An 18000-nucleotide genomic window follows, 5' to 3' on the forward strand; every position below is an offset into this window, starting at 1 on the left:
TGCTGTGATTCTGATGGGCTTTCCTTTGTATGTGATTTGTTTCTTTTCTCTTACTGCTTTTAGTATTTTGTTTTGTTCTTCTGTTGGGTTTCTGGGATCTTGATTATTATATGTCTAGGTGTAGATTTTTTTTTATTGTAGCTAGTTGGGGTTCTATATGCCGCAGTTATCTGAATGTCAAATTCTTCCCGTTTGTTTGGGAAGTTTTCTGTCATTAATTCTGCAAACAGCTTTTTTAAGTCATTTGTATTTTCTCCTGCTACTTCATGTATTCCTATCAGTCTTATGTTATTCTTCTTTGCATCATCTAGGAGTTGTTGGATCGATTTCTCATGCTCTCTTACTGTTTTTAAGAGACCTCTCTTTTCATGGTCACTGACTGCAATCTTATCTTCTATATCTGAGAGCCTATCTTCACATTCTTTTATTCTGTTGTGTACACTTTCAATAGAGTGTTTAATCTCCTGGATATCTGTTTGAATCTGTTTTATGGATTCCATTTCTTTCCTATGTTGGGCGTTTATTTTTTCCATTTCTTTCTTATGCTGGGCCTTCATGGCTTCTATCATGGTCCTGAGCTCATCTATTTTTTTGTCAGTTTCTGCTCTAGAGTCTCGAATCATGACTTCCATTTTGCTCACTATCTCTATGGTTATCTGGGAAATTATTTCTGTTTTGAATTTTTCTAGAGCCTGATTGATCTGTTTTGTTACTTCCTGTGCTTTGAGTTCAGGGTGTCCTGGTGGTTCACTATCGGCCTTTTCATCCTCATTTGCCCTACTGTTTGCCATTGGTGAACTGGAAGTCTGTCCTTGTGTCTTGCTTAAGTGTTTTCTCATTTTAATTTTTGTTGTCGGACTGTCCTTGGTTTAATCTCTGGATTATCACCCAAATCTTCCTGATATAGTTGTGCCCTAGCTTCTGTGTCTCTAATGACCCACAGACATTCTCATCTTCATAACATCAGAGAAAACAGCTCATCAAATCAATGGCAATGCTTTACCCCAACTGATACAATCAGCAACACATTAAGATCAACCACAACTTGGACACTGACCACCTGTGGTAGTCACTAGTCTATCACCCTTAAATCATTTGAATTAAATTGAAATCAAGAAGCAGTCCAGAACATGTCTGCAGTGAACAAAATTTCAATATAGTGTATTTACCATTTAATGGCTCAGACAGAGGGAGGATGCAAGACCCCTGATCTCAGTTAGCTAATTGCTGAACCCCATGAAGCTGACTGACCTCAGGCTGCAAGGCCCAGATTGAGTTCCCCATCCTTCTGAATGGTTGAACTCCACAACGTTCTATTACAGGTTTCCCACACCCTTTCTTTAAAGATGTTCAAAGTTGGGAACTCACAAAAATACCCTTGATGACTACCTCTGTCTTTGCAGAGTGGGTCCAAAGACTTGCACAGTCAGGAGGTTTGAGAGTGTGTGTGGGGGGAATTATGGGGGTTTAGGGGCGCCCACGTGGCTACCTTCCCGGCACTTGATCCATGGCTGCTGGGTCGGGAGCAGGCGTGGTTCTCCTTCCCGGAGTGGATTGGGGCCGGCCTACCTCCCGGCGCTTGAGCGATGGCTGCTGGGTTGGGAGCAGGTGTCAGAATTATTTTAAATGCACAAAACTGTATATTTAACGTGATCTCAATAATATATAGAAAACACTATATGTACATAGAAAAGACTAGAAGAACATGCACAAAAATGTGAATAATGTTTACATGTGGATGACAAGGTTGTTAATGATTTTAATTTTCTTCTCCAAAATAAATTTTTTTTTGAGACAGGGTCTCACTATGTAGTTGAGACTGACCTGGAACTCACTATGCAACCCAGGCTGGTCTCGAACTCACAGCAATCCTCCTGTCTCAGCCTTCCGAGTGCTGGGATTACAGGTATGCACCACCACACGGGGCTCTTCCCCAATTTTGTTATTTTTATCCAATTAAAAAATATATTGTCCCTTGTTTATTCTAGCAGAAGTAGCTGTACCTTATGACAGGCCACTAAAATAGTGGACAGAGTTTTCAAAAGCAAATCTGAATAGACACTGTAGTATCCTCTCATCTGGGTGGCTGTTGGGTTTACAGGGTTAATCAGTCTTTGGCGTCACATGATTTAGGCCATGGCAAAATTTCTCCTGGCCTTCTGATTGGTTCAGAGGTTTGATTCTGGCCAAACCGATTAGTGATTCTTTTTTTTTTTTTTTTTTGCCTTCTCCCTAAGATTTTTGCGAAAGGCAACTAGCAAGGAGCCAGTATCTTTTTGGTGACAGAAGTTGTGAGAATGACATTTGGGAGCTTTTGGTGGCTACAAAGGAGGCACATTTTCTGTTGGTCTGCATGACAGAAACAGAGACTCTGATGCCAGTGGTCTTCAAGTCTAGCTATTCCTTGTCCTTTCATTTTGGTTCTTCCATTTTCCCCCTGATTTTATAGGTATGCTTCTGATCTTTCAACAAATTTCCTTTTTGTCTGAACTAGTTAGAGTTGGATTGTTGGTTTCACCTGAAATCAGTAAGGGCATAATTAACAAAAGCATATTTATAAGTAGTTAAGAATACAATTTGACCCAAGATGTGAAGAAAATGAAATCACTAGTATTTCTGGACACCAAAAAGGACTGGACTTGTGGGTCTGGCACCATGCAGGACAGAGGGAAAACAAAAAAGCAGAGACAAGTCAGGATTAATGGTTCAGAACTTGAGATCATCCTGTTTGCTAAGGAGAAGGAACTCGTCTTCTTGGCCCTACGAAGAAACAGACAATAAGGGGATTGTTCCAACTAGATTTTGACCATAAAAGTTACAAGTCTCTTCTCTCATTTATGAATGTGGTGCTGGGGATAACAAATTTACAAGGTATGAAAGAGCTAGAACATAATCCCTGTATTAATTTAGCAACTAGAAGCTATATGAGATCTGCTTAAATCCCCACAAATTGGTAGAGATACTCTACCAGAGCAATTATATGTGGATTTGAAGCTCTGACTTCAAATTCAACCCTAACTACATCCATATTGAAAGTGCGGAAAATTTCCTGTGGTTGGCATGTGTGTTTTTTATTGAACATAGAATGGCCTGCTGAAGAGATCAGGTTAAGCAGACTATGTCAAACTGTCCCCATCTTTGGGGGCTGCTTAGGATAGCACCATGAGTAGAAAAGAGTTTTGAGGTTGACACCCAGGCTAACTATCAGATGACAGGACTAGTTTAGCCTTTTCATTAAGCAGCATTCCCTAACCTACATTGTTCTATGGTAATTCAAGTAAAAGCTGTGTTCACATTTCTCTGAGGTTGAGAGTTACTGTTATCACTGTGTTTTGAACTGAGACTTTCCGGCATTTGATCTGACATGCAGATTAGCTTTAAATGATTCTAGATTCCGGATCTGATGCTAAAGTTATGCAATGAGCATTCTGGGGAGTGCTCAAACTTATCAGAGAATCTCAGTGCTTATTGTGGGTTTTGATATGATTTGTCAGATTACTCTTCAGAATGTGCCAATGTTACTCCCGTCACAGGCAGAATGAGTAGTTCCCTGTCTTCTCATCCCAGGTATTAGCACTTAAATCCATTTGCCCTAAAGTAGCAACAGTGGTGTCACATTGCTTCACTGTGGATTATTTGACTATTAATGAGAGGAACACTTTTTCTTATTTTTTTTTTATTCTTTCCTCACTGAGTTTATTGGTATATTTTAGGTATACAGTGCAGTTACATTCATCACTGGGATCTTGTACCTTTACATGACAGGTCTTGGTTCTCATTTTTTCCCCATATCCCTGCCCTCCCGTCACCCCCTCTTCCCTTCCCTATTTACAAAAACTTTCTGTTTTTTCATTCTCTCATTTTTTTCTTTTCCTTTATTTCCTTTCCCCTACCCTTCCCACTTTCCCTACACTTTTAGCTCTTTTCTTCCCATTTTTCACTGTCCATTATATCATTAGGATCTTATGTACCATTATAGTTTTTCACACCAGAGAAACTATTCAATATTTACAGGTGTGACATTTATTTCACTTAGGAGTATATCCTCAATATCCATCCATTTTCCTATGAATGGCTCTAATTTCTCATTCTTTATGGCTGAGTTCCAGTTTATAGAAAAACCACATTTTTTGGCTTTTTGAGACAGAGTCTCACTATGTAGTTGAGACTGACCTGGAACTCACTGTGTAGACCAAGCTGGTTTTGAACTCACAGCGATCCTCCTGCCCCAGCCTCCCAAGTGCTGGGATTACAGGTGTGTGCCACCACGCCCGGCTTTTTTCTTGTTTCTTATCTTTTTGCATAGCTAAATTCTGAGAACTAGGTTCTTTGAACATATTTAACTTTACCTAAATTCTTTACAGGTTGATAATTCTGATCTTTTATTTGCCATATCTAATGTAAACATTCCTCTAATCAATTTGTTTTTTGTGTGTTTTGTTTTGTTTCGAGACAGGGTCTTGATATGCAGTTCAGGATGTCCTTGAGCTCACTATGTAGTCCAGGTGGACCTCAAACTCCTGGTACTCCTACTGCTTCGGCCTCCTGAGTGCTGGGATTATAGGAATGTGCCACCACGCCTGACTTTTACATTTCTTTGTTTTTAATCCTCAATTTCTATTGTTTTTCCTTTGTGATTTCTCTTTGTGACCTGTTCAAAATCCTTCCCACTCCCAAATTCACCTTATTCATGTTGTCTTGTGTGATATAAGTAAATCCTGTCAGTTCACTGGATCACAGAGCTGTTTCTGATGATATAAAATAATTTTAATTTTGTGTGGTATATTGTATTTATTCTATTTTATAAAGCAATAAAAAAGAAGACAAGGAAAGAGTATAGGTAGAAGAGTGAGTATATATCTAAGCGTGTTTACTGGATCTGAAGCTCTGTGTAGAGGAAGAAGCCAGCAGTCACTTATTTTTGTCCTTACAGTTCTTCTGGGTTTCTGGTTAGTGTTCTGACCAGTCAGGAAAACATCTAGAAGCCTGGATTTGCCAACAACAGTCTCAGTGCAAGTTACAACTAAAACACACATTGCTTTTATCTCACCTGGCCATCACAGGGATTTAGTGCCTTGAAATCCAGGTTTTAGGGAAGCGAGGTAAGTGAGGTAGAGGTGGAACCTTGACCTCCTTTCCCATCCCCATCTCTGCCCTCCCCCACATGCTGCATACCAATTTGGAAAGAGTAGGGTAGGGGAGCATTTTCACGTTTCTTTTTTTCTTTACTTCCTTGAAACTAATTTGAGCTAAAGTGATAGATGCTGTAGGTAGAATGTCATAAGGACCAAACCAGGAATAACACAGATCTTAGCCCAGGAGAGACTTCAGTGTTAGACTGGTGCCTGGAATTAGAGTGTTTTTTTTTTTGTTGTTGTTGTTGTTGTTTTAAACCCACATAAGGAGATGCTGTCTGTACTTTGTTTACTCAGACTCTCAGGCCAAGGGTTGAAATGCTGTGTTCACTCCCATCAGCTCCCCATCAGGGAGAACCCTGAAGTTATTATGTGCTAAATGTATCCAATGCATGAAGAAAAATGACAATAATTTTTTTATACACTGGTCATGGCAACATAATTTGGACAAAGCAATGCTAGACAAGGAGGCAGAAGGTTCTAAAATCTATTACCAACCATGTCATCTTGTGTAAATCTATTTGCTTCTTGGAGCTTTAGTTTCTTAACCCATATAACCATTCACACCTAAGGTCGATAAAATACAAGACAGCATTTACCCTTGATCTCTAAATTAGTTAATCAAGTGAACAACCCTTCTATTTTAAATTTGTGAATTCTAAAAATACTATTTTCATACTATTTCAATTTTAGCATATTTCAGTGTAAAATATTGCATAGAAAAATCTCTTTTTGGATGACTATGAAGACTACATATTGATATTAATATCAGAGTTTAGTTGATCAATAAATTTATAGTTATAGGAACCCTTTATCTTCTAATCATTTCATTAAGTGGCAAAAGTGGAGACTAGCTGTACAGGTTACTGACTTTTAGCACTAGGATTGTAAAATGTGTCTCAGACCTGGTTTTAATTTGGAGGGGACTTAATTCTGTGAGACATCTGTCCCAGTATGTTTGAGGCTGTTACTCAGGTCTCAGGTTGAAGTTTTGCTTTTAGGTCAGTTTTGCTCTGTTTTGCTCCATATAGTCTGAAGTAGTCTGAGATGAGCAGGTTTGTGACTTATCATTTTTGCTAGGATAATTAAACAGGTCACCTTACCAGTGGTGAATCTGTAATCTGCTATCTGTACATGTTTACTTGGAAGTTAAATTAGAGTCAGACTTCCCAAACATTTTTCTTATCGTGGTGCATCTAGAAAATGATTAATTTGTATAGTACTCATGGCTGACTGGAGGGAATTTGGAAGGCAGTCTCAAATGCTCAAGGCCACTGAGAAGGCCTATGTAATCCCCACTGCGAACCTGGCCCCTGAAGATAATGACACAAAGGAAGGGTAGGCAGTCACATGGAGGTCAGCTCAGCTACATATCCCAAACTGAACTCTGTGTTCACATAAAAGAGCTTCCCAGTTCACCATGCCATTTATTTCACTTGAGTTGCTACCCAAGCTGGAAATACTCAGTGAATGCTGTTTAGTCCTTTAGTTCTTTTTGGCCCACTCAACTCAGTAAGTAATTACTGAGCACCTTTGTGCAGGACATCTTTTCCATTGATTGAAATTGATCAAGGACTATCTTCAATTTCTGGCTTCTATCTTTCCTTTTAAATCCCACAGACTGCTCCCCAGGGCACATGTGAGGATGACCCTAAGTTTGCCTTGCCTCCACCCATTGTATGACAGAGCTGTACACAGATGGTCCCTATGTCCTGAGTGCTGGCCACTGGGCAAATCTAACTGAAAAGTGGTGGGCAGGGAGCCCAGAGGACACAGTCCATGGGGATCAGCCTCTCAGGATATGGAGCCTGCAAAGAACAGTGTGTGTGTTTTTGGGAGGTGGTAAAGGGATAGCCATCAGCTCACCTGCTAATGAATTTAGAGAAAGAAGAACGGTTCCTTTGGGTCCATTCTGAAATGTCTAAGGGCTCCTCATTCCCCTTAAACAAAATATTTCTTTCAAAATCCTTAGCAATCAGACTCAATCTTTTACTGTTTCTTTCAAGCAATAAAATTAATTTGGGTATTGGGTTCAGCTATGTATTTTAGCCGAGCCATTTCCAGTGATACCACTGGCTTGCTATTTCATTTCCTGGAGCCTTTTTCCCATAGTGTGCAAACAAAAATAACACCTTTCCTATAGATATGCCGTTAATATCTGCAAATTCCACTGTACCTTGAGGGATAGCTCAAATCCTGCATAAAACCTCCTTATTGAGGTCTTGATTGATCTCTCATATTCTTTATATTTAGCCATGATTTTTGCCAATAAATCCCAGTGTATTAAAAAAATTGAAATAGTGTTATCTGAATCACTTTTTTTCCAGTTTGTACTGTCTTGCTAATGGGACAGTATGGCTTTCTTGACATCTTCTACACCTTATGTTTTTTTTTTTTAATACTTTTCACTTACTTTTATAGCTGCATTATGATGTTGCCTAAGGGTTACCTGTGACAGTCAACACATGGGTCACTTCTCAATTGTTGAATCAGAATTTCAAATTTGCAATTAAGACAACACACTCAGAAAAGATGATCTGATAAAGACTGGTTGTAAAAATAAAAGAATATTTTTAAATGATAACAACACAATATTAGCTCATATAACCCAAGAGAGAGAACCAATCGATCAAGTGACAGTGTGAATACGGTGTTTCAAATCCACTAACCATGAATTCTTTCTGGTCCATAGTGCTCTCAAGCATTGGAGGAAAACAAGCAGGGGCTTCTGGAGTAAATTGTTGTGGACACGGCTCCCTCTAGTGTACTGAACAACATAGGTGCCCCTTGCACGGTGGCTGTGCATTCTCATTCCCAATCACCAGTTTTGTTTGAACCACTGAATCTGTTTTGCTACCACCTTCCTTTCTCTTGAACAAACAACTATAGGTCAGGGAAGAAAGAAGGATAGATGTCTTTTGTTCCACTGAGTTTGAACCCTGATAGTTATGGAGGTAGTGAATTCACTTGAAGCATAGGAATAACATGAGAAAGTATATAAACATTTTGTTTTAAAAACAGTTTTTAGTTTTTCCTGAGGTAAGAGAATGTAATTGGGGAGAATAAGCAAAAGTAAAAGATGATTCTACTTAATTATTACACTGAAAAGTTCCCTATCTTGTATTTATCAAAGTCTTAATCATCTGCAAATATATTTTTCTCAAGCAGGATACATGGGCCATTTGGAAATCCCAAAAGTATAACACAGAAGAAAGAAAGGAAAGCAACTCTTTCCAATGGGGAGAAATTGAATGTCATCACATATTCTGAAAGAATGTTTCTCAAAGAATCATCTCCAGAACATTGGTTCTGACAGGGCAACAAGGGTCTTATTCCAATAGGGTTCCCTGTCAAGTAATTTTGAAATGTTGGGCATTCGGTAAAGACGAACTAAGTTTTTAAAAAAAGTTAGTATGTCCCAGAGCTCTTAGGATGCTCTTAAAATATGCCACCATACCATGTGACACTGCACTCAGAGCTGCAGCATTTTCCAAAGTACAATGATTTCTTAAAAAGTGCTTGTTCCTTTGAGACTGTGCCTGGATCAGAATTTCATTATCTTCCAATCAAAAAGGCAGAAAACAAGTATGAAAAGTGTGCTGAAGAAGAAAAGAAAATAGATTTGATACAGAGTAAATCTAAGAAAGCTGTGGTCAGTATCCTAATTCTCTTTCACATTTGAAAAATTACTAATACAATGTATTAAAGTCTCAATCTATGGCAGTTTTATAGTGGGGTCAAAAGGATAAGCCATGCTGAAAACTACCATCAACCTACAAAATCACTACATTTCTCCTACATTATAGTCTTGTCGCTATTTCCAAGAATGAGAAATAAGACTCAAAAAGTGCAGCATCCAATCATACCAGATTTTGAATTTTTATAAATATGTTACCTTGTTACAACCCATACTAGTTCAAATGGATTTGTGAAGCTTATCACTATAACAGGACCATAAATACACAGGGCACTTTACAGAGTTAAAGGAAGCTTGTAGTGCAAGCTGTAACTTGAATTTTGTAACTCACTGCTAGATAAACTCCTCTTAGAGAATGTTCAAAAATGGAAATCCACAAAGCAGTCTGTTTTGAATAGCAGGATAGTAAATAAAATAGCAGAAGGAAGTCAGGAAATGGGGACTGACAGTTCCTCAGCACAGGTCCCTGCTCTGTTACTCCAGCTCTTGTGTAGTAGAATATGCTTCATCATATGGCTCTATTCACATTTCAAGTGTTGTTTTCTATGAACTCACCAGCAGGTTGGGCAACAAGGCTAACAGATGTGGGGGATGGACCCAGAATTATGTGCAATTCTATGTTCTCTTGCTAGGGATACGGTGTTCTGTGATGACAAGTCCTTCATCAGCTGAGGAAGGGCTGTAGCTCTCAGTTTCTTGGTGTTTAGGGGTGGAGGGTGGGAAAAATTCATCCTAGAAGCAGTTTGTGGATTTCAGTAGACCTCTTATTTTCTCTCTAATGCTTTCCAGCTGGTTTGACTTCAGGCACTGGGAGGTCATGCGATTTACTCGTAAGCCTAGTGACACAGACCAGCTGGCACTTGAACCCAGGACTTTTCTGGTGTGCAGTCCCTGCCCTCAGCAATCACTCTGCTTCCTCGTTTCGTCACCTCTCCAGTGCACATCGTGCAGACAGCACGCTGCGCCTGTCAGGTCCCATCCTCCGAGCTGTTTCTGCTTGGGACTGGAATAAAAGGCGTGTTACAGGTCAAGTCTGAATGTTCTGGCAGGGCAGCCAAGGGCAGACGGCTCCGTGCCTGCTCAAAGCATACAGTGTCTGGTGAAAGCCAGATTGAAGATAGCTAAACTCACCCGCCAAGATTCCAGAAGGAAAAACTTAGTTCACATTTTTCCTGTGCATGGTGATTTTTCCTTACTCCTCATCCCGCCCACTTTAAAAGGGAATCCCCATGTTTACAAGTTGAAATCCAAAATGCCCAAGTGGTCAGTTCACAGTTCTGTGCCCCGTGAACGTCTGCGGGTCAGGGTGTTCCTTGAGGATCAGCAGCTCTGGGAGCAGTGAGCTAAACCTGCTCTAGGCTGAAAGGAATTCTTCAGCAACACAGTCAGGGAGCAAGGCCTGTGCAAGGCAGGGTTGGGGCCTGGCTAGCCTCTAATTCTGCCTTCCAGTTCTGCCTCTAGGATATCAAATTCAACTAGTTTTATGAGCTACATTTTGACTCTAGTTTTTCAAATGGGTCCATATGAAGCTTCTTACAGGAAGGAGGACATGAACCTCCATTTTGCCTTTGAGATGGGCAAACAGGACCCAAGTCTGTTTACCAAGAAACAAGAACCTGTAACTTTAAAGTGTTTTGGTAGATGCTCAAAAGCTAACTAAGTGTCCTCTAAATGCAAAGTGTTAGCATGTGATATATGTGCATCTCCTCTTTGGAACAATGTCTTTCCCATAATATCAAGATAGAGTCTTTCTTCTACAAATGAGTCACATGTGGTTGGAAATTAGTATGCAACATCTAGAAAGCATAGGGATTCTCTTTCTGTCTGACTCTTCTCCGTAAGTTCCAATGGACCACAGCACTGAAATTTTCCAGGATTGGGCATTTCTGGATAAAGACCTCTTCAAAAATTATAATCATCCAGCATTTGAGGCTCAGAATGTCTGAGAAACAGATCAGCTTACACACTTGAGAGACGTGGCATGTCCTTTTTTCCCCCTACCTTCCAGAACACACACAGCCTTGATAATTCATGTCAGACATCGAGGATTCTAATGTAGCACCCTGACACAAAGCCAACCAGTGGAAACAGAAATAATATCCGTGGTTTACTATTTTGTATACACAGCTAAATGAATGAGAGGACTAGTTCATTTTTTAGACAGTTTTTTTGGTGCCTTATAGTAACAAAAATGAAAGTTGATAGATTTTAAAAAACAAATCATTTCAAAATGACATCTTAAGAAAAAAAGGTTTGCTAATTACGAAGGCTGAGGGTTCTGTGATGATTTATAGGTACTCTTCTAGTTATTAACAGAATGGAAGAATTTCAACTTATTTATATTCATTTATTTATATAGGTAATGAATAAGTTAAGGAACACTTCATCTCAAACACAGATTGCTTTTATTTTAGCTAAGCTTATGTTTCAGTTCCATATATATTTTTGAATTTCCATCAATGTCAAATATCATTTTTTATTCTTTAGGAAAAAAAAGATTTACAAGCACTTTTACAGTACTCAAAGAAAGTAGGCTGAGGGTTCATAATAATAATTTTTGTTTTAAAAAACATCCATCAGACCAAAATAAAATCATTTTAATTAACTCCTTCCTGAGTAACTAAAACCTTGGAATGTGCTGAAAGGTTATAATAAATAAGGCAGTCAAAGATCAATTAGCTTAAAATGTATTTTTTAAATTAAACTATGTAAAATGTACAGTATATTTCATGAAGTACAAACTGTATTGGGCCCAGAGCCAAATAAGTGTTGTCATATGTGCCAAATAAGTCGATGGAGTGCCTTGACTTTTAGGAACTAGAGGCTGTTTGTTGGGACAAAATAGCAAAAAGTCCCTACAAGTAATCAGTTGGCAACTTTTGTTGTGATGTTATACTGATCACTGCCCAAAATAAATACCTTTGGACACAGAGGTAGAAGTGCCCATGTGAACTTGCAGAAAGAGGATGGACTTGTTGAATGACCCATTATTCTGGTGTTCTAACAACAGCAGAGAAAACTTAGCCATTGTAACTTTGTTTTCAGATTGTGAGATTGTACAGTGTGTGAACTTACCATCATTCTTTATATGCAGTTTAGTAGAAATGACTCACAACATAGAAGGCAGCACTTCTTATACTGTTTTGAATATGATAGTTGTTTTTAAGTTGTTTTTAAAAATATATCTAATAGTAAGGCCCTGGTCTCTCTGCACAGGACAAATGATATTTATTACTCTGGGAACCTGTCCCTTATTCACGTTGCTGTCCCAGTCCCCCGAAGCTGAAAGAAAACTCACAAGTGCTGGACTTTGTGCCTCTGTGGCCCCTGATTTCACTGGATGCCTATGGGCTGGAGCCTTTTAATCCAACTCATGATAAAGAAACTTAAGCACACACTAAGCAGGGTTCAAGTGACTTGCTTTGTATCTTGTTCACTGCTCAGTTTTAGTGAAGAAAGAAAAAAAAATTCTAGAGAGACTGTTGTTTTCTGCAAAGCAGAAAATGTGTAGCTTGCCTAAAGTCAGAGTCTTAAGTCCTCTGACTCACTTTGCAAGTGCTCTTGATGGGATAGCTCTAAGGGGAGAATATGGAGCAGACAGAATTTATCACAAGCCTGCTTGTCCTTCCTACTTCCACCCCTGCATCCTGGCTTCTAGTGTTATCTGTCCAGGAGAACACTCACTTTCAGGATTTTTTTTTAAAGGTGAAACTTCAGAATTTAAGGGAGATTTCTAATAATTAAATCAATGGGTAGGGGCAAGTGATGGGGTGAAAGGTGACAGACTGGATATTTGAGGGTACTAGGACTGTCCAGCATCTACTCAGATCACATAGAGGCACTCACCTGCTCATAAATCTTGTCAGTCTCTTTCCCAGAAGTCTTACTTTTCTGATTTTGATGTCCCTACTAAGAGTTCTTAAGAGTAAACTGATTCCATACGAGCTGCCTGCACAGAACTGAGGACCCCTTGTTACTAAAAGCAGGTACTAGATACCAGATAAGACACTGTTTGAGCAGGGGTGGACTTCAGAGATTATGCACTGCCTGTGGTCAGGTTTAGAATTCCTGCCATAAAAACTAATGCCAGAGCTAAACTGGTTCCTGGGTCTTCCACTTAAAGCAGTGCCAGGGACAGAGGTGTTTCAGGTTGTGCACAAAGCACATGGCCATGTTTTTTCCTGCTGTCACATGAGCCCCAGACGGGCTCTGTGCTGCCTATACTTTTCCTTACATAAAAAACAAATCGTATTCCCTGTTATGCTACTTTGGTGACTGTCAGAACGGTTCTTGGGAGTGGAATGCCACAGTGGAACTTGCCACGCACATTGACTTTGAAGGGTACACCAGGCTCTGATTGGCTGGGGTCATGGCACAAGCCAACTCATCCTTCCAGAGATAAGTGCACTACTCTTGGTGACAATGTCCCCTGAGGGGCAGAATTCTACCCATGTGGCAAGCAGGCACATCTGTTCTTTGATGGTCTTTGTCTTACCTTCTCCTCTTAGATGCTTGTAGAGCAGATTCCCTGGTCTACGAAGTGGTTTTATATCTCTACTGACATAAACAAGTCTGAATATCTTCTACCACCGAGGTAATATTTTTACAAGTCATTTTACAAATGATAAATTATTGGGCTGTGGAATATATTTCTCCTCTTTCTTCCACCTTATGGGGATAGGGAAGGGAAAGGCTATTTTATGACATGATGCCTTGTGATGGAGCCATCTGTGTACCTGGGAAAGCCCCAAAGAGCCAAGAGAAAGCACAGAATAAAATTAAACAACACCCGCAAAACCGGGCATCTGCCAATGACCCCAACATGTGGGAATGTTTTGTTCTTTTTAATGCACCCGAGCATTAATTTAAAGTCCCTTCACGATGTTTTCTTCCCCCAAACAAAAATCTTTCTGGAGAGGGAGATAGAGCCATGGAGGCAACCCATGCCAGTGTTGGCATCACCTCTTATAAATGTCTTCTAGCCACTTCTCATCATCTTGCTCCTCGTCATCGATCGGCTCCTCGGTTTCCAGCGGGGTGGGGATGAAGAACTGCGGTCTCAGGGGCTGCCTCACGAGGGACTTCAGGCCGAACTTGCGCTTCAGCAGGTGGAACTGCTCCTTGACGTAGTGGTAGAACTCATACTCGTATCTCATTCGCTGGTAGAGAATCTGCACGGCCTCCGGGGAGGGCACAGTCTTCTTCACGGTCACAGTCATGTTTCCAAGTTTTCTATGCTCTGGAAAAGAACCAGGCGCACGTGAGCAATCACTCTCGATGCTCTGGCTTGGCAGGGAGAAGGGGAGACCAAAGAACTCAGCAACCGGGCTACAGACAGAAATGTGGTCCAAAGATATGTGGCAAGATTTCCTTCCCCATTTTTAAGTGTTAATATCGACTTTAGTTGACCAAACGTAAATTATCTAATTTCCTCTGCATGGGATGTAAGCCACAAGATCGAGCCAATTAGTTATACCTTCTTTTGAATAACAAAACCTCCTCATCTCTCCCCTTTTATTTTCTGATACTACGCAAATACAGGGCTTTGCCTTAAAAGAAGGAACTCAAGAGCTGTCTCATCATTTTCTACGATCTTGGAATTTGAAAAAGATTAAACTATTGATGCAAAGTTTAACTTGACACAGGATCCATTTGCATTTCGATATTTCAACAATGCATTTGTCAAAAGAAAGGACTGTAAGATTTTTACAAATAAAATTTTAGCTTGTAGATTTTGAACTTTTATAATTGTGATTATAAACAGCTAAGATTTGTTTAATTTTATACTAGTGCTTAATAAAATATATTTTATATTTAATACTTAAAATTTTAATATAAGTAAAACAAGAATTTAACTTTTTAAAAGTGTATAATTCAGTGACATTAAGACACTCACAATATTGTGCAACTATCAGTAATATTTCCCAAATCCTTTCCTCAGTCCAAACAGAAACTTTGTGCCCAGTAAATAATAATTTCCCATACCCCACCTCTCCTCGTCCATCTCAGGTGACTGTAATCTACTTTTCATCTGTGTGACTTTGCCTATTCATCATGCATTTGTCCTTTTGTATCTGGCTTATTTCACTGTGTGATACTTTCACAATGTGTCCATGACGTAGTGTGAATCAGTATCTCCTTTCTTTTTATTTATTTATTTATTTATTTTTCCCTCATTGAGTTTATTGGTACATTTTAGGTATACAGTACAGTTACATTCATTATTGGAATCTTGTACCTTTACATGACAGGTCTTGGTTCTCATTTTTTCCCCTTGTCCCTGCCCTCCCTTCACCCCCTCCTCCCCTGCCCCTTTACAAACACTTCATTTCCAATTTTTCATTTTCTCATATTTTTTTGTTTTCCCTTGTTAGCTTTCCTCTACCCTTCCCACTTTCCCTATGCCTTTAGCCCCTTTCTTCCTATTTCACATTGTCCATTATAGCAATCGAATCTTATGTACTATTAGTTTATTCACACCAGTACCTCCTTTCTTTTTATGACTGAATGACATTCCGTTGTATGGATATGCTACAATTTATCCATCCATTCACTGAGAGGCATTTGGGTTATTTCTACCTTTTGGCCATTATGATGGACATTTACATATATGTAACTTTTTGAGACCTTTTCCCTAAATCTTTGAGGTATATAGCTAGGAGTAGAATTTCTGAATTTTATTGTAACTGTGCATCTAACTTTTGAGGAATATCTATTCTATTTTCCACAATGGCTATACCATTTTTCATTCCTACTGGAAATGTTTGAGGCTTCCGGTTTTCTCCACATCCTCTTCCACAATTGCAATTTTCCTTCCTTTTTCCTAAGTCATGACCATCCCAATGTGATGTGTCATCTTGTGGTTTTGATTTGCATTTTCCTAATGAATAGTTATCCTGATCTAATGTTTTATTCTAAGGACAAATAATCTCTTCATGCTCTTCATGGCCATTTTCATCTCTTCCATGAAAATGTCTCGGCTTACTTTTTAAATTGGAGTGCTGTTTGTTGTTACTGAACTGTAGGAATTCTTTATATATTCTGCATATTCATCAAGTAGATGATTTGTAAATATTTTCTCCCACTCTAAGGGTTTCTTTTCATTTTTATCTACTGCCTGTGTTTTTTTGGTGTCACATTTAAGAAACCTGTTCCAATCCAAGATTATGAAGATTTGCTCCAATATTTTTTCTTTCTTTTTTTTTTTCAGCTTTAATTGAGTTTATTGGTACATTTTAGGGATACAGTACAGTTACATTCATTGTTGGGATCTTGTACCTCTACATGACAAGTCTTGATTCTCATTTTTTCCCCTTACCTCTGCCCTCCCTTCACTCCCTCCTCCCCTCCCTATTTACAAACACTTTATTTTCATCTTTTCATTCTGTCACATTTTTTCTTTTCCCTTTTTACTCTTCCCCTACCCATCCCACCTTCCCTACACCTTGAGCTCCTTTCTTCCCATTTCTAAATGTCAGTAATCTTATTAGAATCTTATGCATTGTTGCAGATTATTCACACCAGGGAAACTATTCGGTATTTACACATGTGTGACTTGCTCCAATATTTATTCTGCCATTCTTTTTTTTTTTTGGTACCGGTGATCAAACTTAGGTCCTTGCGCTTGCAAGGCAGGCCACGGAAGTGCTGAGCTAAATCCCCAGCCCGTGCCATTCTTGTTTTTAACTAAACTTTTGTCAACAAACTTGAGTGGATACATTATTTACTATATACAGCTCAAAATAGTTGTTTGCAGGGCTGGGGATTTAGCTCAGTGGTTCCACCGCCTGCCTTGTAAGCGCAATGACCCAAGTTTGATCCCCGTCACCAAAAAAAAAAAGTAGTTTCCATAATTAGATCCACTGGAAAGGGCACTTTTGAGGATATCTGAGGTACTTTCTGAAGCCTCCAATAGCCATTCTTAAGAAGGAATTCAGAAAATTCTCTCAGTAGTAATGGCTTCATTGAAATAAGGATATTGTCTTTCAAGTTGATTCTCTTAAAAAGCATAATACACATTTGTCAAAGAACTTGGCATAGATTCTTCGAAAGTGGGTTCATGACTGAACGTTTATCATATCTCTCTTTTTGTAGAAATGAACTCTAGATAATCTGATGGGGCCCATATTCATGGGCTTTAAATCCAGATTTCTCTTTGTGTTTTAAAACTGAGTAACACCATCTCGTGAAGAATAGATAAGGCAAAACAGTTTTAAGTGAATCACTGAGAGGTAGGAGGAATACAATTCACGCATTACATTCTCCATATCCAGCACTCTAAATTCGGTGAAAGCCAGGTACACTGATGCCTGTAGTCTCAGCTACTTGGGAGGCTGAAGCAGGAGGAATGCTTGAGTCCAGGAGATTGAGGCCAGCCTGGACAACAAAGCAAGCCCCTGTCTAAAAAATAAATAAATGGGAATAATAAAAAATAATTTAAAAATTTAAAATAAATATGAGTTAAATTATTTACCCCAAACTGTTCCCTCTAAAAGATTCTAAGAATTTTACAGAAATTTCTATGCTGCTGCAATTAGCTAAATAGCTGAGAGAACTAGGCAAAGGAAGATTGAAGGTAGGGAAGAAGTCAGTGCTGGTAGGTGACTGTTGCCGTCTCCCCTTGAGAAGGCTCCTCTCCGAGTTGCACACCTGGCCTTTTGCCTCAGTGCCTCCTTCAGGAAGGTGGACCAAGTGAGTTGTACAAAGGATAGTACATTTGAGTGTGCTCCTGAGGGCAGAGGCTGAGAAGCTCTCCTCTCTGGGGCAAGTGCATTTGTCTGCAGAGACCTGACACCCTTCTGCAGGACTGCATGTTACCATGTGCCACACCAAGCTGTAGCCTCTTACTAGCTTTGGTGATAAAGCTGACATCTGGATCTCCACTGGTCTGTCTCCTTTGTCTATTTCTCAATTAGTTTAGAATCCAGGTGGGGGGTAAATGGGTGTTTATCGGCCTCTCAAACCTCAAAGGCAAGTACCATAAAACATGTACTGAGACACTGTAATTGCTTGTATGAGGCAGGTCCACACTTGGCTCTGAACTTTCTAGCCACCAACAAAGAATTTAACACAATACTTTGTACTTAATTTAAGATAATCTATTCACAACTATTCCTACTTATGAAACCACTGGGGAATATCTTTTATCCATTTTCATAAGAAAATGCT

At 39.3% G+C, this 18000-nt stretch overlaps 1 protein-coding gene across 1 annotated transcript in view; it reads right to left on the reverse strand.

Moving 5' to 3' along the window:
• Nucleotides 1–12727: 12727 nt before the first annotated feature.
• The window catches only part of Ust (uronyl 2-sulfotransferase), a 273385-nt gene continuing 268112 nt past the window's right edge, over nucleotides 12728–18000 (reverse strand). The window contains exon 8 of the mRNA XM_033763316.1: nucleotides 12728–14071. Coding sequence (XP_033619207.1) covers nucleotides 13791–14071 — 281 coding nt within the window. The 3' untranslated portion in view covers nucleotides 12728–13790. The remainder of the gene's footprint in view (nucleotides 14072–18000) is intronic.

This window comes from Fukomys damarensis, unplaced genomic scaffold, assembly GCF_012274545.1.
Source record: "Fukomys damarensis isolate Sample0158 unplaced genomic scaffold, DMR_v1.0_HiC HiC_scaffold_14, whole genome shotgun sequence".
NCBI lineage: Eukaryota > Metazoa > Chordata > Mammalia > Rodentia > Bathyergidae > Fukomys > Fukomys damarensis.